The following is a 24,862-nucleotide window of genomic DNA, read 5'->3' on the forward strand; positions in this document are numbered from 1 at the left end:
AGAATTTGAACTTGGCTAGTTAAAAGTAAATGAAACAATGGTTTATGAGAATGTGAAATGCAGTGTGCCAGATCACCATCAATGCAGAATCAATTGAGTTGAAGAAATAAGGGTATTAAGGGATAAGATGAAAGGGCAGGGAACTGAAAATATAAGATAAGGCTTCCATTGTTAACAAAAGGATGGAGCAGGCTCCATGGACTTGAAAGGCCTACTCCTGTTGTTATGTTCTAGAAACTTATTAATCGTACAACCAATGTTATTGCAGGCATAGAATACTGCCTTCCTGGCATTTTATATGTACTTATTCTATATTTATATGCTCAGACTCAGACCTGCAAACTCATTTTTAATGTGGAAGCAAGTCATCCTCGGTTCCGAGGGATTGCCTAAGAAGAAGAGAAGAAAGATATGCTCAGAGAGGCTAAGCTAATTGTTCTGGAATACCACTGAACAAAGTTAGAAACACAATTTCAGAATTCGAACCAATTAGCGAAGTTTAGGAAGAAACTGTTTGTGTTTGCTTTTCTTTTTCCAGCTGTTCTCCCTGCATAAGGTTTCATGCCTGAAAGATAGTTTTGAACCTTTTCCAAGCTTGTATCCTAGAATGATTTGAGTTACCATTTGCAGCTACCACACAGATGCAATGCTCCATTTTCTATTAAGAGATGAAAATTTCATGTAGAGGGCTGTTTCCACTCACTGCAGTGTCAAGTATGTTTAGCTTTATACTTGTGGAACCAAGAACATCTGGTGGCAGCAGTTGTTTCATGTCTTACTGGTGGCTATCCTCCTGCCAAAGACAGACATTCGAGTCTCATACTGCCATTAACAGGCATACTAACCTCACATTTTCATTAGCAGAATGAGATCAAAATCTCACACGCCCATTAATAAAACATCAAGTCCTAGAAATTCAGGGACGCCCATTTTTGGACCCTCTGTTAGGCCACATGTAGACCTGGCACTATTTCAGGTAGGCTCCGCTGTTCAATAAGCTCCTCGTTAAGGCGCTAATGCCTTAATTACTCAATCTCCTGTATTTACTGGTTTAAAAACGCCACTGATTTCTGGCAATCTCAGGTCGCCCAGCAGCTGTTCAATAAGCTCCTTGCCTCTTATTAAGGTGCGATTACCTTGGCTACTTACATTTGAGTCTGTCAATCATCCCCCAGTAGGAAGCAACCTATTAGGATTTTATTCTCCACCTCCTATAGCGGGCAAATCACATTAACACCAATGGGCCTGCTATAGGAGGTGATGACTGTAATGCCAATAACTAACAGTCAGCTCTCAAAGAACAGTCAAATCACACACTGCTCTTAATTAGCACTCAGATCTCACACTGCCATTAATTAACAATCAAATCTCACTACTGCTGCTAACTACCAGCCAAATCTTACACTGCCATTAACTATCAGATCTCATGCTGCTGTTAACGTAGTCAAATCTCATACTGGCATTAACTAACATTCAGATCTTACACTGCCATTAACTGTCAGATATCGTACTGTCATTAATAAACAGTCATTTATCATTGCAGCTATTAACCAGAAGTTACATCTCATATTGCCATCAATGAACAATCAAATCTCATACTGCCAGATCTCACATTGGCTTTAACTGGCAGTCAAGCCTTTGACCAAGAAGTTCGTGTGAAACATAAACCCCAGCACAGACCAGCTGTGCTGAATGGCCTGTTTCTGTGCTGCAAATTCTATGTAAAACCTTATTTTGGCATCAATACAAACCGTACAAACTCAACTGGCACTAACCGGCAGTCCTACCTCCTGCTGCCATTAACACACCAAAGATACAGTGGAATTTTAATGAACAACATTTTAATCAACTGCAGTTTATGTCTGCATGTTTTGAATTTATCTAGATAATTGTCATGTGTCCATCTATTTTATGTTTTACTCAGTGCTTTGCAAGTTAAGTTAAGGATACAAAAACAATCACATTATAGGTAGAATAATAAAATGATTAATACTACATTTTTTTTCATGCTAATTAACTTTGGGAGCAGAGAGAGAAAATTCAGCATCAATTTATAACCGGTAACTTTCACTTTATAAAACTGTTTACTTTAAGTTCATATTTTAGAAAATCTGAAACACATTTCAAAGATTTGGGGTTCATTTGATAGAAGTTTTTATTTTAACTTTTACTTTTCTTATTAGTTTCATGCTGTGTTAGTGCTACTGGAAGTGCAGTACACTTGCTGGATTTTCTATGGGTAACTATACTGAAGAAGGGAACATTTTCCATCTTTCACACCAGTGTCAGCATCAAGCACTACCAGGTCAGATATAACAGCACCAGATGCAGAATTAAGCCAACTCCTCTCTGCCTCATTAGTACACTTAATCCCAGTTTCAGAAATTTATTGCTGGGAACACTTTGTCACCTCATACATCAGCTTTCCTTATGGCTTATCTGAGCGAGCTTGTCAGTTTAGTATTCAATTAATGCTGAATTATGAGGATTTAATGCTGTGGTCTGATGCCCACTGAACACTAAGATGAGCCCGCCTAAATGCATTTCAAGCGAACCCTTCTAGTCAGTTGAGTAATGAGATTCTTGTCACATCAGTCTGGGATGGATTCAAAATCCAGGTCCCAGAAGTAAAAGGATGGTTATGAACCACTCAGCCCACTAATTTTATCCACCAAATAAAGAGTTAATTTAATCTCTCTAGCCAACAAGTCAAAAAGTGCTGTATATAGTAGCATAATATACTAAAGACATGACTGTCTGCATGTCCAGATGTCACACTCCAGACGTCACACTTGGGTACAAATGGAAAACACTTTTAAAAGACTGCTTCTCAGCTGTAACCAGCAACGGCCAAGTGCATTTCAACATGCAAAGTTCCCTCATCACACAACAGTAAAACTCTTGAGTGACCTCGGCTTGTGTTTATAAAACAACAATTAGACTTTGTGAAATAACAACAGAAAATGCTGGAAAAACTCAGCAGGCCAGGGCAGCATCCGTGGAGAGAGAAACAGAGTTAACGTTTCAGGTTGAAGACGGTTCCTCAGAACTGGAAAAAAAAATAGGAAAAGGGATAGATTTTAAAGCAGGCCTGCGTAAAATAGCAAATTATCTGAGTTACTGAGACCATCACAATGGAGCTGAATAAATCAGTTCAAATTTATAAAGAAAGTTAAATTCAAAGTTGGTAATAATACCTATTTATCGATTCTTTTATACGCGAGAGTTGCTAATCCTTTGAGTGACAGCAGAAGGTGTTTGTTTTTGTGTAGGGTGTCTTATTTGAAGTTGGATCTTTGTAAAAATGTGTTTATGCCACATATGTGCCTGTAAAAACAGCCCATTAACAGCATACACAAGGCAGATGGGACATGCAGTATTAAACGCTCCTAATCCTGAATTAGACTATTACCACCATGTAATACCTTGCACGAACACCTGGTAAGACAGATCAAGCAGCTTTGATTGCCAGTCAAGGGATCAATTCAGACTCTGAGGGGTTTAGTGGAATATAAATGGAGACTGTTACTTTCTTGGAATTTGAACTTAGTTGCAGCTGATGAAGATAGACATTGCTGAACAGAATGATCCAGAAACATAACATATATTAAAGACTTGTTGGGGGGGGGAAACTAAAATTCAAAAAAACCTCAGTATGCAGATAAACTCTCGAGCACAATAGTGGAGTATAAACTATACACACTGCATATATAGACATGCTACTTGATCATGGAAGCTGAAATATTTAAAATCAATCCTTTTTTACACCCATATGGAAATATGTACACATATACTTGAAGGGGCTGTCATATTCTGGAAAAATATCTGATTGCAGCATTGCATTTTTCCACCCTGGCAATGTTGCTTCTCCTTATCCAAAGGTTGCCATTAGCTTTAGTGCAATTATTGACCCTAAGACCCCTGGCAGTTCCTGGGAAATTCGAAGATTGACGTGTAGGGTTAATATTACAATAGTAATGTCAGCAATATGTCAGAGAATAGCATGCCGGAAATCCAAAAGAAATTAATACTGAATCGGGGACAGGGATTCAATAAAATTAACGTAGGTAAAATAATAAAGAAAATAATGGCACTAAAGAGTGACAAATCCCCAGGGCCAGATGGTTTCCATTCCAGGGTTTTAAAGCAAGTAGGTGAGCACATTGCAGATGCCCTAACTGTAATCTTCCAAAGTTCTCCAGATTCAGGAACTGTCCCTTTAGATTGGAAAATTGCACATTTCACTCCGCTTTTTAAGAATGGCGAGAGAGGGAAACCAGGGAGTTAGCCTAATATCTGTTGTCGGGAAATTGCTAGAGTCTATAATTAAGGATAGGGTGACTGAACACCTCGAAAATTTTCAGTTGATCAGAGAGAGTCAGCATGGATTTGTGAAAGGCAGGTCATGCCTGACAAACCTGATTGAATTTTTTGAGGAGGTGACTAAAGTAGCTGACAGGGGAATGTCTATGGATGTTATTTATATGGACTTCCAGAAGTCCCACATAAGAGACTGTTATCTAAGGTAGAAGCCCACGGAGTTGAGGGCAAATTATTGACCCGGTTGGGAAATTGGCTGAGCGGCAGGAGACAGAGAGTAGGGATAATGGGCAGGCACTCTAATTGGCAGGATGTGACTAGTGGTGTCCCGCAGGGATCTGTGTTGGAGCCTCAACTATTCACAATATTTATTAACAACTTAGATGATGACATAGAAAGTAATATATCCAAATTTGCCGATGACACAAAGATAGGCGGCATTGTAGGCAGTGTAGATGAAAGCATAAAATTACAAAGGGATATTGACAGATTAAGTGAATGGGCAAAACTGGCAAATGGATTTCAATGTAAGCAAATGTGAGGTCATCCACTTTGGACCAAAAAAGGACAGAACAGGGTACTTTCTAAATGGTAAAAAGCTAAAAACAGTGGAGGTCCAAAGAGACCTGGGCGTTCAGGTACATAGATCATTAAAATGTCATGAACAGGTACAGAAGATAATCCAAAAGGCTAATGGAATGTTGGCCTTTATATCTAGAGGACTAGAGTACAAGGGGGCAGCTATACAAAACCCTGGTTAGACCACACCTGGAGAACTGTGAACCGTTCTGGGCCCACACCTCAGTAAGGATATATTGGCCTTGGAGGGAGTGCAGCGTAGGTTTACCAGAATGATACCTGGACTTCAAAGGTTAAATTATGAGGAAAGATTACACAAATTAGGGTTGTATTCCCTAGAATTTAGAAAGTTAAGGTGATCTGGTCGAATTTTTCAGGATATTAAGGGGAACAGCTAGGGTAGATAGAGAGAAACTCTTTCCACTGGTTCTAGGACTCCGGGGCATAGTCTAAAAATTAGAGTCCGACCTTTCAGGAGTGAAATTAGGAAACACTTCTACACACAAAGGGTGGTAGAAGTTTGGAACTCTCTTCTGCAAATGGCAATTGATGCTAGATCAATTGTTAATTTTAAATTGGAGATTGATAGCTTTATGTTAGCCAAAGGTATTAAGGGATATGAGCTAAAGGCAGGTATTTTGAGTTAGATCGCAGATCAGCCATGGTCTATTTGAATGGCGGAACAGGCTCGAGGGGCTGAATGGCCTACTCCTGTTCCTGTGTTCCTATAATATCATTATTATTATTATATTTTAACTCTATTCAATAAAATTACAAAACAATTTAAGTAAAAAAATGCATGGCCTGCCTTTTGGTCTGCTGTTCCTCCTCTCATCTTCTCCATTTTCTATCATGTTTTTTAATTATTTTAACTTTACTGTCTTCTACCTAATTTAACTTACTTTATACGTTCTGTACCTTTTTTGTCTAAAGATGTTAATTTTTGTTGCTTTTTTTGTGTTCATTTTGGGCACCCACTATCAGCATTAAGCACTCCTGGGTCACGTATGTAACTACTGTGTCCAAGGTGTGCTTCAAGCCCCTACCTTGGAGCACCACTGTGACTTTTATTCATTTAATACATCAATTATCCTGTGGTCTCTTGATTGAGAGAGCCAGTTTAGTGCTAAATCAGTTGTGGTTTCAAGTTGTTGACCCATGTATTGAGATGGACTTAGTAACCTTATAGCCAGTGGAAGCTATCAGACTGGGTTGGGTTTAATGTCGATGAGTTCAAAGCTACTTGGCCCTGTGTTTTTTAAACAGCCATTTGTGGTAATGGCCCAGAAATTCGTGTCGGGGGCTTCCCGCGGGTGCAAGCCCCCGACCTACACTTACCTAGCGCGCCGACAGTTGAAGCCTGGGCCTGCGTGGATTTCCTGTCTGTGGCCCGGTCCAGCTCCCGGCGCGCTGTGCTTGCGTGACCCAGCGGCGTACTTAGTGCGATGCGTCGGCTGGGATCATGTGAGCACTGGGCAACCAATCGAAGGAGGGAAAAGCCCATTCATGAGTTTGACAGAAAGAACTGTCAAACTCATGAAAACTCCGGGTGCCCAAAACAGTACTTAACCTTAAAATAAATTTGAAAAAAAATCACACTATTTAAATCAACTATAAATAACATTAAATAACTATTTTAAACAATAATTTAAATTTTTGAAAACATTTTTTTATAATAAATCGGGGCTAAAAATACACTTACCTTACTGTAAAGTATTTAAAAATAATAAACCTGTGGAAAAAATGTTCTAATTTTAATTAATTGACCACTTACCTTTTAAAATGAAGTCCTTACGCCTGGTTTTTAGATGTGCAAAAAGTAGAGGCCTTCACGCACGGGCAAACCTGTAAAAAAAAAGGAAGTTCAACGCGCACGCGCAGACTCTTGCGCGCACGCGTTCGACCTCTGAACCCCTTGGTTCAGAGGATCGGAAATGCCGGTTTCCCGCGCATGCGCTGTGCATGCTGAAAACCGGCACTTCCATCGGGTCCACGCGTGAGTACTCCGTCCGTACTCACGCGTTGGGACCCGAATTTCTGGGCCAATACTTATCCAAAGGTCTTAGGTATGTTAGCGTGGTTAGGTTATATAGAGATGAAAGGCCAGTATCCAACCCACTGCAGCACCCAATCTTTTTTTTAATTAAAAATAAAATTTTAAACATGTGACTTACTTGTTTTCTGCACTGTGGTGTGATAGATGGTATCAGATTGTCCAACACTGCCTGTGGATCCATACCTTATAGAAACATAGAAACATAGAAGATAGGAGCAGGAGTAGGCCATTCGGCCTCTCGAGCCTGCTCCGCCATTCAATGAGATCATGGCTGATCATCCAAATTCAGTACCCAGTCCCTGCTTTCTCCCCATATCCCTTGATCCCTTTAGCCTTAAGCAATATATCTAACTCCTTCTTGAATATATTTAATGAATTGGCCTCAACTGCCTTAGGTGGTAGAGAATTCCACAGGTTCACCACTCTCTGGGTGAAGAAATTCCTCCTCATCTCTGTCCTAAATGGCTTACCCCTTATCCTTAGACTGTGACCTCTGGTTCTGGACTCCCCCACCATTGGGAACATCCTTTCTGCATCTAGTCTGTCTAGTCCTGTTAGAATTTTATAAGTTTCAATGAGATCCCCGCTCATTCTTCTAAACGCTAGCAAATAGCGAGTTATCACCTTTGAGAAGAGAGGGGAGAGGAAGAACATTGGAAGGGATAAACAAATTATAAAAGAAAGAAGTTGGCTGATTTTATGAAGACCTTATGACTTGGTCAAACTTTTGTACTATAACTGGTCTGCTTCCTCTGCATTAGACATATCCTTATTAGCATAGCATTATGCAGAGAATGTGTGTGTTCTTTGGTGGTGATGGGGGAATTATACAATATGACTGTAGATGTGACTAAAACCAACTATTTAATGAACCTTAAAATGATCATGACTTGAATAATCCAACCTAATCAAACCTAATTAAAAACATAAAAACAGTAAAGCATCTCCAAATTTGCATGATATTACCATTTCATTATATTAGTTTAGATTTTATTAGGATTTAGGTAGTGTAGACTGCAACAGGGACTGTAATTTGCATACAGTATACATGAATATAAAGAATGATGGATTGAGAAGCCCTACTTGGTCAATAATGATAATTATACAGCAGGGAAAATATTTAAACTCTATCTTTGTTTAGAATTTTTTAAATGGCTCAAGGTGTTCCTACAGGGACCAAGAATAAACAAATTGCTTCAGTTCTTAAACCTGAATCTGTCTAATGCAGACCCAATCAAGCCAAGAAGCCTTAGTGTATCAATGCACTCCTCCCTCAAGCACTGTGCAATCAAAATGCACAATGGCTTTATAAAATATGTATGTGAAAGTAAATGCTTGAAAATACAGGAACATTAAAAAAAATCTATATTCATAGTTTCATTAAGTTTCAAGGGTTATTGTCTTAAACTATTTGTAATCATTGCACCCTAAGTGTTAAATGGAGGGAGCAGGGAGCAATAGTTTATACAAAAATAGACCTTTGGTTGACAATGTTTAGCAGAACCCCTGGGGTTAAAGGGCAAGCAGGTTACGATATCTCTCATCAAAAGCTGACATTTGTTCTATAACCACCCATCCACAAGATGTTTATTTGAGTGATATCACCCACTTGCTTGAATTGTGATTAGATACGCTGAACCTACTTGGCTCTGCCAAGCAAAAATCGTGTGTGACATTGCTTACCCAAAGGTCTTCCATTTGTTGGTGCAGTAGTCTCACAGTGGTCAAGTGATATGGCGGCTTACCACTGCTGGAGCCAATTCCATTGGAAAAGTGGTATCAAATAAAATTAAAACCACTACAAATAAGCTATTGTCTTGAGGTTCACAGAACTGGCACAAAGCCACAATTATGTTACGTTTTACTATTATCATTTAATTAATCTCCATATGTTAAGAATAATATTAAGAACACTTCTGTTTATTACATCAAAACATCTCAAAATGTCTCTACAATTGAATCCTTTTTGAATTGCAGTGACTTATTATGTAGGCAAATCTTATCAGCTACCTTAGCATCATTAGTTTACTACTGTCATATAAGTACCTAACTAACTTTTATCAAGAGCTCGAGGTAATTTATTTGGAAACTAAAGTGTACAGTGCTGCCCTGTATAAATGTGACTGGCAATTTTGTTCATCACGTTTGTGAATCAACTCCTGAAATTTTAATGTCAAGTCAAATGTTAGAAAAGTATAAATCACTTTTAAGAGGAATGGCTATAAATTGCACTGCATTAAAACAGTGAATCGCATGCATGGTGCCGATACTGCTGCAGGAATACAGGTACTTGGTATGTTAGCAATGCTGTTACACACCCAACAAGGCCACGGCAACCAGGGAGGGCCCTGTTCCAAAATAGCCCCCAATAAAGCTAGTAAATGATGTGAAATAAAAACAGAAAATGCTGGGGAAACTCAGCAGGTCAGGCAGCATCTGTGAAAAGAGAAACAGAGTTAACGTTTCAGGTCGATGACCAAACGTTAACTCTGTTTCTCTCTTCACAGATGCTGCCTGACCTGCTGAGTTTCTCCAGCATTTTCTGTTTTTATTTCAGATTTCCAGCATCTGCAGTATTTTCTTTATGTATTAGTAAATGATGTGGTTCCCCTGGGATTAATGCAATTATGTTTGAAAAGGAGGAGCGTTTGAACAAGATCCCCTTTCCCTCACTTGGCCTTTAGTACAAGCTTGTGTGCTGCTGTGGAGTCTCTACCTCAGTTGATAAACACACACACAGCTTTGCTACATTAGTAGATCATCAGTGAAACATTAGAAACTTAATTGGTGAATGGGAGGACCCTAAACTTTGGTATAGCATTATATTCTTTTTACATAATTTGCATTTCAAGGCTGCACCTTCTGCATTGAGCACTGTCAGTAAATGATCACTGTGCTTGACTCCCCTTGTCCAGAATTGAAAAGAAGCCTCAAACTGGTTAAATAAATCACATTTTATTCAGTGTTTTAAACGGTTCTTTCAACGCAGAAGCTGTCCTTTTTTTCTTATTTTAACTAAAATAATGCACTTATAGAGCTAGAATATCTCAAGTATGTGCCCAGCAATTCTCAGTGTGGTTTGGTACCAAAAAAATAAAGGTAATTAAAAAGAAAAGTGAGAAAAAGAAAGAGGGTGTGTAATAAAGATCATTATTGATTCCATTGTTGTGGGACCTAGGCTATACTGTGCTTATACCTTCAATTAAACTTGGATTCCCATATAATTTATCTGTAAATGGAAGCACATCTGTTCAATTAACACAATTATAAAAATAATTTCACATTTGTTTAGGACTACAGAGTGAATATATTCCTGCGACAGACGTGGAGTGATCCACGATTAGCCTACAGTGAATACCCAGACGATTCCTTAGATTTGGATCCTTCCATGTTGGATTCCATCTGGAAGCCTGATTTGTTCTTTGCTAATGAAAAGGGTGCCAACTTTCATGAAGTGACAACGGACAACAAACTGCTTCGCATTTTTAAAAATGGAAATGTTTTGTACAGTATAAGGTAAGATTGGCTTTCCCATAACGACTTATAGTATTCCCTTGTATGGTTGTAGCATTGGATGAAGTCCTTTGACCGAGGTTGTCTCAGATGGTGTCAGCTTCATAAACTGCTCTAGTATTCTTAATCATATTTAAAAAAACAATACAGTGGGGGAGACTTCCAACTGTCGGCTGCCTTAAAAAATGGCTGAACCGCAGTTAAAAGTCTGGTATTTTGCACCTTTAAACCCTTGCACCTGTTTGCCAGCCTGATTTGACGTTCAGGCAGGCTTTAAATGGGTGCTAACACTCCCGCCCAAAGTGACTGTTTATGTATGTATATCGAGGGTCCTACGTCTGTTGCAGGATCCCGATTGCAACTGTTGAGGAACAATGGCCGAAATTTGCCAGTCACATTCCTCCAGGTGTTGAGAAGCCTAATCGCAGTCTTTAAAGGGTCCGCGGGAGACCTCTCCCAAAAGGTACGTGGGAGCAGGAGTGGCTCCTCTGGCCTCCCCCCCCCACAAAAATCACCAGCCCTGCTGCAGACCCATTCTCGCCCGTCCCCTGGACATTCTCTCCTTTAACGCAACAGGTCTAGCCTGCCGGCCGGCCGCATAGGGTCATCGGCGGATCTTCTGCCGCAGGAAACCAGAGAGCTGCATCGGGTGCCGGTTGGCGTGTCCGCAGCTCGCTGGCAAAATGTTAACGAGGCTCGAACGTGAAAGTGATTTGGACCTCTCAACTGGCCGGCCAAATTGTGACCTTGGTGATGATACTTGGAGTGATATTCAAGTAAATATTCAACTAAATGTGCCCAACCCTTAAGCCTCCCCCGGTATATTTAACTGATATCACTTGGTCTGAGTCTGTTTAATGGTGTCACATGGACTAAATGCTAGAGCTATAGGCCAAGGTGCTTATCCTAATGCGGAACTGGCTCGAGGGGCTAAATGGCCTACTCCTGTTCCTATGTTCCCATGGAAGTTGTTTATCATTGAGCGTATAATCAAACAAATTAAATTATCATAATTTTGTAATGATATGAAGTTTGCAATTTTTTTATTGTGAATTATGAGTTTTATGTTTTGTGTACCATTTTTGCCCAATGACTGTCACTGGGGCTTTTTTTTACATTACCACAAAGTAAAGTTGTTTAGAAATTAGTCCTACTAGTGAAGTTATTAAGAAACTAGTTGTACTAGTGAGGTCTTTAAGAAACTAGTTGTACTAGTGAGGTCTTTAGTTGTACTAGTGAAGTTATTAAGAAACTAGTTGTACTAGTGAGGTCTTTAAGAAATTAGTTGTACTAGTGAGGTCATTAAGAAATTAGTTGTACTAGTGAGGTCATTAAGAAATTAGTTGTACTAGTGAGGTCATTAAGAAAACAATCTTGCTTTTATTCATGAAAAGTGGTTTGGTGCAAGTTGCAGACCATTAGGTTGAAGAGAGTGAAAGAGATGATTAGGAAAATCAGGAATTTGTAATTAGGTTAAAATCAAGCTTGGATATTAAAAGGCTGAATTTGGGAGGTATTTTTAAAAACAGGCTTTATAATTTTGAAGTGCCTGGTGTATAGAGGAAATCTTCCCCCCAGGATGTCTAGTTAACATGTTGCCCATTTTCACAGGAACACAAAGAGGTCAAATTTCAGGTGGAGTGCCGATCGGGTGGGCAGTGGGTGGGAGAACCATACCGCCCGCCTGATGATGTTGGCAGGAGGCCCGATCCACTATCGTGGCCGGGCCAGATTTCAAGTACTTGGCGAGCTGCCCGCATTAATTGCGTTCCCTACAGGTTGGGAGGGCTGGAAATCCAGGACTGCCATTACTTGAAGGAAGCCTGCACCTCTTAAAGGGGAGTGCTGCTTTTGAATGCTGCAATTGATTTTCTGACTCTGCCGGCAAAATGATTTCATCCAGGGCCCCCAGATTTTGTGATGGTGCCATGGAGATGCTCATATAGCAAGTGAGTAGCAGGAAGGCAGTCCCCTTCCCCTCTGATGGGCACTGGGTACCCAGGCAATCTTGCCAACAACAATGTAGAGAGGCAGCAGAGCACATCAGTGTCACTAGCATTGTACCAGGGCCAGGCAATTGTGAAGGAAGCGATTTGATTACCTCACCAGGATGGCCAAGGTAAGGCTCATCTCTCTCTTGGTCTCTGCTCAGTCCTGCACCGTCCAGCTTTGGCCCCAACATTAGTAATCCTCCCCTCTCCTGTTTCCCATGGCTCTCCTCCTATCACAACGGGACACTGCACTGCACCTTCTCCTGCTTGCACTTGCACACTCTGGACCTGCTACTTCCCTCACAACTACTTTTTCCTTCGGCTCACCTCTCATCATATACACTATGCTAATCTGTCACACACACCTTCAGACCCCTCCAACCGGGCACACACTAACCCACTTCCACTTTCCTTCACGAGAAGCTCACATACCACAGAAGGCAGAGTGCAAGAACTGTCTTGCCTCAGTGCACATGCTCACAGCCAATGAACGAGGCTGCCATCAGCATAATTGGCAGGGAAAGGCCACACCGCATTGGAGAAGGCGAGGCTGGAGGCCATGCACAGCAGGGCGTATGGGCATCTTGCCTTCCTTTTCTTTTAATTCAGCCACATACTCAACATGCCAACCTGGTGGCGCATTGCTGTGGCTGCTACATGCCAGCCCTTGTCCCTGTCCCCTCTTTCTAAGTCCATTAGACATCTTGGGTTTGCTGCAGCACACACTGAGGTGGAGAACACTCCCGAAGAAGCACCAACACTCGCTCTTGCTCTTCCTAGCCCCGGCACCCCTGCCTGCTATAGATAGCTACAAGGAATTTCCTCAGAGTTTTTTCCAACACTGCTGTTTTAAATTTGACGGAGGTCTGTTTTAGCACGTAAACGGGGTTTTCACTGAACCTCCGCCAAATTTTACGATGGCGGAGCAGGAGAAGTTCCTGAGGAAATTCCTGGCAAGTGAGTTAGATGGGTCTGCACGGGATGATTCATTGAGCTTAAGTGAGCAGGAGCAAGCGCAAGTGGAAATGACATCTCAGGGAAAATAGCTAAACGGCGGGCAAGCTCACGCACTAACTCTGCTGACCGAATGCAGATTTCAGGATCCCAGCCTTTAAAAGAAGGATGCTTTCTGTGCACCACCAATTGCTCAATACATTGGACTGCCTGCCAGGGAGCTGCTGCGGCATGTCGGAGAGTGTGGAGGAGTTCACTACCAACTTGTGTGGGGTCCTAGAGCAAGGTATCAGCACTCACCAGTCATCCATGGAGGGGGTGGTCACCTCAATGAGCGCTGCAGCTGGGCCCAGTAATAGCATGCCTCAGGGATACTCATACTGGGGCCATGCAGGCTCTTGGCTTCATTATCTCCTTCACCTTGGACAAGGTGGCAGACTGAATAGATAGGGGCTTCAATCGGCCACAGATCTCCAATAGCCTGCTCCCCTGCAGATCAGTGGAAGAGCGGAGTCACAGCCCAATATTGGGGCAGTCTTACAATGGGAAGGGAACATGTTAGTTGACATGAATAACAATGGTAGGCTTTGGTGGGATGCCCTGTATTTGAAGGTGGAAGGACTGGCAGAAATGTTAGTCATGGCTGTTAATGTAGGGGAATAGGGATTGTTCAGCTGAAGTGCTCTTCAATGAGCTGCTGCCGATGAGCTCTGGCTATTGGTAACTGTTGGATTTCTCCAGCTTCTTTGCCATCCTCTCTGTCATCAGTGTCCTCTTGTTCATCACGCTGAAGGTCCTCATCCGATGGTCCTCCATGTGTTCTTCCCATTGCAGAGCAAAGTTATGCAGCAAACCAGTGTCATATGGGACACTCTTTGTGAGCAGTACTGCAGGAAGACATCAGTGGAAATGTTGCCTGAGGACTCCAATGATTTTCTCAATGAGGGCTTTAGCCGAGCCATGGATCTGATTGTAGAACCACTGAGTGTGAGTTCCTGACCGAAGTCATGAGCCAAATGTCAGGGGGTGGCCCTTGTTCCCAAGCAGCCGGCCTCTTACTTGTTTTGCAGGGGCAAAGATTAGTGGGGGTAGGTTAAGAAGGATTGGGACAATATAAAAGCATCATGGCAGCTTCCAGGAAAGTAGGCACAGATATGCATGATGTATTGCTGGTGATCATACACCAGTTGCACATTAATGGAGTGGAAGCTCTTATACTTCATGAAGGCAGTAGGTTCATCCAATGGAGCCTGCTAAGTGACGCAGATGCAGTCAAAAAAGGATCTGGACACAGGGGATGACTAAAATCTGAGCAAACCCTAGACCTCTAACCTGCTGTTTCCACATGTCCATGGCAAACATGCTTTCTTTAGCAAACCTGGCATCAACCGTAGACCAACTGATGTTCCTGATATCCCCTGTGGCAGCTTGGATAGAACCGGAAGCAAAGAAGTTGAAGGATGCATTGGGCTTGACCACAACAGACAATGTTGTGCTAGCTGTGGTAGTTGGCTGCATGTCTTGCTGCAGCTTCCTTACACAGTGCTCCTCATAGAAGTGAAGGTATGTTGTCCTGAGCCTGTACACTCTGTTGGGAGGGTAAGGATTTCAACGAGCCTGCTTCCTTGTATTTGTTCTCCCTGTCACTGCAGCCCTGTGTGCTCCTTCCTTCTGATGCTCCTCTTTCACCTCTTCCAACTCTTGTCGGAGTGGAAACATAGAAACATAGAAATATAGAAGATAGGAGCAGGAGTAGGCCATTCGGCCCCTCGAGCCTGCTCTGCCATTCAATGCGATCATGGCTGATCATCCAATTTCAGTACCCGGTCCCTGCTTTCTCCCCATACCCCTGGATCCCTTTAGCCTTAAGAAATATATCCAACTCCTTCTTGAATATATTTAATGAATTGACTTCTACTGCCTTCTGCGGTAGAGAATTCCACAACTTCACCACTCTCTGAGTGAAGAAATTCCTCCTCATTTCTGTCCTAAATGGCCTACCCCTTATCCTTAGACTGTGACCCCTGGTTCTGGACTCCCCGACCATCGGGAACATCCTTCCTGCATCTAGTCTGTCCAGTCCTGTCAGAATTTTATAAGTTTCAATGAGATCCCCTCTCATTCTTCTAAACTCCAGCGAGTACAAACCCAATCATCCCAATCTCTCCTCATACGTCATTCCTGCCATCCCAGGCATCAGCCTGGTGAATCTCCGCTGAACTCCTTCCTTGGCAAGAACATCCTTCCCAATTACTAAAAGCACACCTATGGTGAAAAAGATGTGTTGCCAGAAGCCTCTTAAGAGTTCAGAATGTTCTACAGGCACTACGAGCACTTTGTAATTGTCTAAGTAACCAAAAATCACTATGTAATAGAAGCAAAATGGCTCCCAAAAACTTTCCAATGCTTTATCCGAGAGTAGCTGAGGATCCCTCAAGGCACTGCTTGTACCGCACATATTTTCCATCTCCCAACTCACACCACCCATGATTTGTGGACAGGTTGAGGAAGTGGTGATAGCAAAGTGAGTAGACACAAAAATGGTGTCAGGTTACTGAGAACGTAATATGAGCCTGATTTACATATATTGGGCTTGACCACCAGCCTGTTTCGGTTGGAAGCACAGGCTACTTAAATTGACGTGCGCCCCAAAAAATCTGAATGGGCAGACCTCCAGCAGTCTGTCAAAAATGTTTTTCTGAGACTTTTGTCTAATTACTACCCTGTTTACACCTTAAAATGGGGCGGTAGTGAGACAAAAGGCAACCCCAGAATGTCCTCACACACCCTCCTGTGCTCTTTTGTTTGCACTTTACTAAATAATTAATAGGAGTAAGAGCTGTAAGATCACGAAACGCAGTGAACAATACCCTGCAAGAGAATTGGTTCAAAGGATGTGCACTGATGGGCAACCTAATCTCACCTCGTCAACCTCCTTAAATCTTCGGAGGCATACCTGGACGTTGTGAGGCACGGAACGCCAATAGTAAACTTCTAGGAGAATGCTAATGACTAGTTAATGCATTATTGCCTTATTTTTGTAGCTTCATTAATGGCATAATTATCCGAACAGTGGATCATCCCAATATTGCTGGCTCCAAAACCACATTACTGTCAGCATCAGTATATTTTGTTAAATCTGTTCCTTTTGTCCAAATTATCACAAAATGATGGATGCCCTTGATATCTCCAGAGAGTAGCTGCATTTAAGCCATGATGCCTTTGGAATGTTACTTTTTTGTGAGACTCCTGCCACTGTCAAGTTGCTAAATGTCACTGTGGTAAATGAGTCCTGGAATATAGAAAGGTCATTATTTTCATAAAACCGTTTGGTCGCTTCCATTTTGCTACCATTTACATTAAATTAATGACGGTGACATTAACAAGGCTCTTTTTTTTTTTAAAACCTTGCATTAGTGACCATTTTCTCTGGTGGTCATTACATTCTGTGAATGTCAAGTAATCTCAAAAATTGAAGGCTGCAACCATTTATAATGAATTAAAATCTTAGCTGGGTGACATTGACAACTCGTATTGCTGTTACTTGGTTAATATATAATGGAGGCATCTGCTTAGTAGTAAATATCTCACTGGTAACAGGCATTTCTACATTTTGGAGCATTGCCAGAATACACATCTGTTCACATTGGTTTCTTAAGAGGCATGCTTTTTATTTCAAAACCAGTGACCATAAAACAAACCCAGCCCCAAATCCAAAGCATAACATTTTCCAGTGACATACCTGCACTCGATCGTAAAGCACGACTGTATCTAGATTACTGGTGTTTAACTACTAATCAGTGCTTGTCATTAGATGCTCTCCATTTTAAGAGATTACTCAGACAGTATTGGAGGTGAGGGGATTTTCTTGCATAAGGTGTAACTGAGACTAAAAGATATCCAGTGTTGTTTTTGCATTCATTGGTATTCAGCCCAATATTGCCAGCTTCTCATCTCACTCAGAACCACCAGAGCATAAAGCAATCCTGCCCTTATGTTGTGTTTATGAAATATTGTACAGTACTGCCTTTGTGAACTCTCTTATATAATGCTATATTGTCAAACCAGAGATATATATGTCCATAAGGTGTGCATTATTAGTTCATTCAATATTCAGGAAGGACAGGAAAAAAGGAAAAGGAGGTTGGGTAGCATTGCTGGTTAAAGAGGAGATTAACACAATAGTAAGGAAGGATATTAGCTCTGATGATGTGGAATCTGTATGGGCAGAGCTGATAAATACTAAGGGGCAAAAAACATTAGTGGGAGTTGTATACAGACCCCCAAACAGTAATGCTGAGGTTGGGGATGGCATTAAACGGGAAATTAGAGACGCGTGCACTAAGGGCACAGCAGTTATCATGGGTGACTTTAATCTACATATAGACTGGGCTAACCAAATTAGTAACAATACTGTGGAGGAGGAATTCCTGGCGTGTATACGGGATGGTTTCCTGGACCAATATGTCGAGGAACCAACTAGAGATCAGGCCATCTTAGACTAGGTATTATGTAATGAGAAAGGATTAATTAGCAATCTTGTTGTGCGAGGCCTCTTGGGGAGGAGCGATCATAATATGATAGAACTCTACATTAAAATGGAGAGTGAAGTACAGGAAACTTTGTGCTATCTGGCACCGACGGGACCGAGCTGCTGCCGTTCCCTCAAAACTGCCGGACACTCCAGAGTTAATGTTGAAAGATACGGAGACTCTTATCTCCGTATCTGACAACAAACACTGTTGCTTAGCAACAGCTTCTAAACACTCGGTTGTGGCTGCAAGCATCTGTAGCTAAAGCTGCTGCTATAGCTACAGACCTTGCACTGCTTGACTGTGGGGAAAAAAAAGCAAAGAAAACAAACAAAAAGAATAAAAAACAGCTCCTGATTTTTGCCGGTGGCTCCAGTTTGCCGGATGGTTCACCTCTGGATAGCACAAAGTTTCCTGTAGTTGACTCAGAGACTAGGGTCCTGAATTTAAATAAAGGAAACTATGATGGTATGAGGCGAGGATGGATTGGGGAATGTTACTTAAAAGGTTGACGGTGGATAGGCAATGGCAATGGCAAACATTTAAAGATCGCATGGATGAACTACAGAATTTGTTCATCCCTGTTTGGCATAAAAATAAAACAAAAAAGGTGACTCAACCGTGGCTAAGAAGGGAAATTAGTGATAGCATAAGATCCAAGGAGAGGACATATAATTTGGCCAGAAAAAGCAGCAAACCTGAGGATTGGGAACAGTTTAGGATTCAGCAAAGGAGGACAAAGGGATTAATTAAGAGGGGGAAAATAGATTGAGAGTAAGCTTGCAGGGAACATAAAAACTAACGGTAAAAGCTTCTATAGATATGTGAAGAGAAAAAGATTGAAGTCAAGCGTAGGTCCCTTGCAGTCAGAATCAGGGGAATTTATAATGGGGAACAAAGAAATGGCAGGCCAATTAAATACATACTTTGGTTCTGTCTTCACAAACGAGGACACAAATAACCTCCCAGAGATGCCGGGGAACATAGGTTCTAATGAGAGGGAGGAATTGAATGAAATCAGTATTTGTAGGGAAATGGTGTTAGGGAAATTGATGGGATTGAAAGCCAATAAATCCCCAGGGCCTGATAATCTACATCCTAGGGTACTTAAGGAAGTGGCCCTAGAAATAGTAGATGCATTGCTGATCATCTTCCAAAATTCTATAGATTCTGGAACAGTTTCCAAGGATTGGAGGATAGCTAATGTAAACCATTATTTAAATAAGGTGGTAGAGAGAAAATGTGGAATTATAGACCGGAAAGTCTGACATCAGTAGTGGGGAAAATGCTAGTGTCCATTATAAAAGATGTAATAGCAGAGCACTTGGAAAACAGTGACATGATTGGACAAAGTCAACATGGATTTACAAAAGGTAAATCATGCTTGACTAATCTACTGGAATTTTTTGAGGATGTAACTGGTAGAATAGATAAGGGAGAACCAGTGGATGTGGTGTATTTGGACTTTCAGAAGGCTTTCAATAAGGTCCTGCATAAGAGATTAGCGTGCAAAGTTAAAGCACACGGGATTGGGGGTAAGGTACTGTCTTGGATAGAGAACTGGTTGGCAGACAGGAAACAAAGAGTTGGAATAAGTTTTGGTCGCCTTATCTGAGGAAGGATGTTCTTGCCATGGAGAGAGTGCAGCGAAGATTCACCAGACTGATACCTGGGATGGCAGGAATGATGTATGAGGAGAGATTGGGTCTATTAGGCTTACATTCGCTAGAGTTTAGAAGAATGAGAGGGGATCTCATTGAAACTTATAAAATTCTAACAGGACTAGACAGACTAGATGCAGGAAGGATGTTCCCGATGGCGGGGGAGTCCAGAACCAGGGGTCACAGTCTAAGGATAAGGGGTAAGCCATTTAGGACTGAGATGAGGAGGAATTTCTTCACCCAGAGAGTGGTAAACCTGTGGAATTCTCTACCACACAAGGCAGTTGAGGCCAATTCATTAAATATATTCAAGAAGGAGTTAGATATATTTCTTAAGGTTAAAGGGATCAAGGGATATGGGGAGAAAGCAAGGAAAGGGTATTGAATTTGGATGATCAACCATGATCTCATTAATTGGCGGAACAGGCTTGAGGGGCCGAATGGCCTACTCCTGCTCCTATCTTCTATGTTTCATTCACTCTATCTACAGCCACAGTTTGCATGGTGGGTCAGTTATGCTACACTTTCTTTGTCCATGTGAAGGGATTTCAATTCGCATCAATGGAAAGTATGTGTTCGAACTGGGGTGTGCAATTGTCCAAGTGGAATTTAGACAAAATGTACAAGGAGCCCTCCAGGATCAACTTTAGGCTTGAATTTTGAATTGTTTTAATGTTAGCAGAGAGCCAACTGTTAACATTAACATTTAACAGATATTGCGCTGCAAAAGCTTCATTTTCTTGGTAAGAGAGCCAGCAGTATAATTTGGACCTAACAGTCCCATATCTCTCCAAACAGGTACTGGTCTCAAACTAATAGATAGTATAGCAAACCAATTGCTAGTTCTTTGACATAAGTGTTGACAGGTGAATATGAAGAACTAGTTACGAGGAGTTGGTTCTTGACAGATTTTTAAATAAATGCTGAATCTGAATACATTCAATGTAGCCTATGTTGTGTTTATTTTATATTTACATATGCTTTTCATACCGCTTCCCCCAAAAGGCTCAGTGGGTAAACACATTGCATGCTGCAGCGCTGATCCATGCAGATTCACCATCTACAAGGCTCAAGTAAGGAGTGTGATGGAATACTCTCCACTTGCCTGGATGAGTGCAGCTGCAGCAACACTCAAGAAGCTCAACACCATCCAGGACAAAGCAGCCCGCTTAATTGGCACCCCATCCACCACCTTAAACATTCACTCCCTCCACCATCGACGTATCATGGCTGCAGTGTGTATCCTCTACAAGATGCACTGCAGCAACTCGCCAAGGCTTCTTCGGCAATACCTTCCAAACCCGCGACCTCTTCCACCTAGAAGGACAAGGGCAGTAGGCGCATGGGAACACCACCACCTACAAGTTCCCCTCCAAATCACACACTATTCTGACTTAGAAGTATATCGTCGATCCTTCATCGTCGCTGGGTCAAAATCCTGGAACTCCCTCCCTAACAGCACTGTGGGTGCACCTTCCCCACACGGACTGTAGCGGTTCAAGAAGGCGGCTCACCACCACCTTCTCAAGGGCAATTAGGGATGGGCAATAAATGCTAGCTTTGCAGCGACGCCCACATCCCATGAACGAATTTTTTTTTTAATCTGGAATGTCCCAGGTTCTTTCCCTGATCTGTGGCGAGTTAGCGCACCTCAGCGGAAGTGGTGGTACAACTGCCTCGGGTTTCTAACCTGGACCAGTGAAGGAAACGATCAGTTGGGGATTCCAATTCCAGATTGCAATCCTTGACAGCTGCTGGAAAGTGGTGCAGGTGGATGTTGGATGAAGACAGAAATTGGGTGACGCCCTTCGTGACCACATAGCTGACTGACCCTCACTCTGATTTCATATGTGAGAAACGGTCACAGGTGAGGTTCCGAAGATGATCTGGCACCCGTTGAGTTTTATTGCGACATGAGTCACTGCAGTGGAGAGGAGGAAGAAAGTCAAAAAGAAAGCTAGAAATTATTTTTCTTAATTAAAGATTTTTCATGCAGTAACTTTTCAGTTGCAATTCACAAAGGCTATGAAGCACCAAATGTCCCTTCTCAAAGAGCAGTATTTCAGTAACTTTCTACAGCAAAAACTTGCATTTATATAGCGCCTTTAACCTAGTAAAATGTCCCAAGCCGCTTCACAGGAATGTTATCAAATAAAATTTAACACTGAGCCGCAGTGTCAGCTCAGTGGCTCAGTGGGTAGTACTCTCGCTTTTGAGTCAGAAGGCCGTGGGTTCAAATCCCGCTCCAGGGACTTGCAGCACATAAAGCTAGGCTGACACTCCAGTGCAGTGCTGAGGGAGTGCTGCACTGTCGCTAGGTGCCGTCTTACGGATGAGATGTTAAACTGAGGCCCCGAGTGCTCTCTCAGGTGGCTGTAAATGATCCCATGGCACCATTTCTAAATAGAGTAGTTGAGTTATCCCCAGTGCCCTGACCAATATTTATCCCTCAATCAACATACCAAAAACAGATTATCTGGTTATTATCACATTGCTGTTTGTGGGAGCTTGCTGTGTGCAAATGTCCCAAACTCCTCCATTACCATCCCTGGGTATGTCCTGGCCCGCCTGCAGGACAGACCCACCAGGAGTGGTGGCACAGTGGTATACAGTCTGGAAGGAGTGGCCCTGGGAGTCCTCAACATTGACTCCGGACCCCATGAAGTCTCATGGCTTCAGGTCAAGCATGGGCAAGGAAACTTCCTGCTGATTACTACCTACCACCCTCCCTCAGCTGATGAATTAGCACTACACCACTTGGAAGAAGCACTGAGAGTAGCAAGGGCACAGAATGTACTCTGGGTGTGGGACTTCAATGTCCATCACCAAGAGTGGCTCGGTAGCACCACTACTGACCGAGCTGGCCAAGTCCTGAAGAGCACAGCTGCCAGTCTGGGCCTGCGACAGGTGGCGAGAGAACCAACACAAGGGAAAAACCTACTTGACCTCGTCCTCACCAATCTACCTGTCGCAGATGCCTCTGTCCATGACAGTATTGGGAGCAGTGACCACTGCACTGTCATTGTTGAGACGAAGTTCCATCTTCACACTGAGGACACCCTTCTTTGTGTTGTGTGGCTAAATGGGATAGATTCAGAACAGATCTAGTAGCTCAAAACTGGGCATTCATGAGGCGCTGTGGGCCATCAGCAGCAGCAGAATTGTATTCCACTGCAATCTGTAACTTCATGGCCCGGCATATCCCTCACTTTACCATTACCATCAAGCCAAGGGACCAACCCTGGTTCAATAAGGAGTGTAGAAGAGCATGCCAGGAGTAGCACCAGGCATACCTAAAAAATGAGGTGCTAACCTGGGAATTTGCAACACAGGACTACATGCATGCTAAAAAGCAGAAACAGCATGCTACAGACAGAGTTAAGCGATTCCCACAATCAACGGATCAGATCAAAGCACTGCAGTCCTGCCACATCCAGTCGTGAATGGTGGTGGACCATTAAACAGCTAACCGGAGGAGGAGGCTCCATGAATATCCCCATCCTCAATGATGCTGGAGCCCAGCACATGAGTACAAATGACAAGGCTGAAGTGTTTGCAACCATCTTCAGCCAGAAGTGCCGAGTGGATGATCCATATCGGCCTCCTCCTGAGGTCCCCACCATCACAGAAGCCAGTCTTTAGCCAATTTGATTCACTCCATGTTGTTGTGTCTGTGTATAATAAGACACAGACTGCAGGAGAATGGTACAACAGGTGTTTACTCAACGTGGCTCACACTGGAACTGATCTGTACAGATTACTACTCAGTGTTATATACAGGTGTGGTCACTGCCGGTACTGCAGTATACATGAGCTGTAAAAGATAGTTCCCCCCTTAAAGGTATATACATTACAATTCCTCCCCTTTTAGATTAACAGTACCATAACACTCATTTAACAATTAAATATCAAACTAATTACAATAAACACTTTTAACATGCAACATTAGCTGAAAATAGTCTATTTATATATTCAGTCTTTGGGGAGGCTTCCTGATCCTTTCTGGATAGCGCCTTTCCCGAGTGTCTTGCTCTTGGTGCGGAGGCGATTCTGGCCCCCTGTCGTCAGTTGGTTCATCAGCTTCCGATGCTACTGTTTCTGGGGTAGATGCGACCTGTACGTCGGGTTCATCACCAGGTACGTATGGGCGAGGCATGGGGTTGACTTGTTCCTGTGACTCTAGGATCTGGTCAGCATGGCATCTCACGATGCTCTCCCCAACGTCCACTGTGTACATTAGTGGCCCCTGCCGTGTGCATATCGTTCCTGGCTGCCATTTTTCTGTTCGGTAGTCGCGGGCCAAGACTGGTTGCCCTACATTGAAGCTCCTTGTTGGCTTCTCATGGATGTGCTGGAATTGCTTACTCTCAACATCTCTTCGTACGTTTGGTCTGAGCAAATCCAGGCGAGATCTTAACCTTCGTTTAAAGAACATCATGGCTGGGGCCTGGTTGGTGACTGCATGTGTCACATTCCGGTAGGCGAACAGGAAATTGTCCACCTTGTGCTGCAGCGGAATGTTGTCATTGTACATAGCCTTTATTGCCTTCTTAAAGGTTTGTATGAACCTCTCAGCCAATCCATTTGTGGCTGGATGATACGGGGCGGATGTGTAATGCCTTACCCCATTCTTTTTCAAGAACCTCCGGAACTCTTCGGACACAAACTGTGGTCTGTTGTCGGAGCAAATCTGTTCTGGCAAGCCATTCCTGGCAAAAATGGTCCGTAGGACTGCAATAATTTTCTCCGTGGTGGTGGAGGACATTTTGATGACCTCAGGCCATTTCGAGTGCGCATCCACGGCTATTAAAAACATTGAGTCCATGAATGGACCAGCAAAATCAATATGCACCCATTGCCATGGAGATGAGGGCCACTCCCATGGGTGTGGAGGGGCCTGTGGTGGTGCATTTTGGACTTTCTGGCATCCTGAGCAGCTCTTTGTCAGGTCCTCGATTTGTTTATCGATTCCCGGCCACCGCACATAAGCCCTGGCTCGGCTTTTCATTTTTACCCCTCCCAGATGACCCTCATGAAGCTCATTGTGCACTCTATCCCTTAACTTGGGTGGAATTACCACTCAGGATCCACACATCAAGGTCCCCCGGCACACTGACAGCTGTTCTCTCCTTGTCGAGAATGCTGGCAACAGTGAGTCGCCATGTGCTGGCCATCCCATCCTCGTCGCCAATGTTGCGTCCGTGTATAATAAGACACAGACTGCGGAGAACGGTACAACAGGTGTTTACTCAACGT

The 24,862-nt window shown here is 42.7% G+C and overlaps 1 protein-coding gene across 3 annotated transcripts in view; it reads left to right on the top strand.

Annotated features, from left to right (window-relative positions):
* LOC147107352 (glycine receptor subunit alpha-2) overlaps window positions 1–24,862 on the top strand; it is a 273,836-nt gene that overhangs the window by 90,665 nt on the left and 158,309 nt on the right. For all 3 annotated transcript variants that reach the window (XM_086006290.1, XM_086006291.1, XM_086006292.1), the window contains one exon: window positions 10,248–10,471. In XM_086006290.1, coding sequence (XP_085862416.1) covers window positions 10,248–10,471 — 224 coding nt within the window. The remainder of the gene's footprint in view (window positions 1–10,247; window positions 10,472–24,862) is intronic.

This window comes from Somniosus microcephalus, chromosome 14, assembly GCF_052327205.1.
Source record: "Somniosus microcephalus isolate GS21.2 chromosome 14, FLI_Smic_1.0, whole genome shotgun sequence".
NCBI classification, from domain to species: Eukaryota; Metazoa; Chordata; class Chondrichthyes; order Squaliformes; family Somniosidae; genus Somniosus; species Somniosus microcephalus.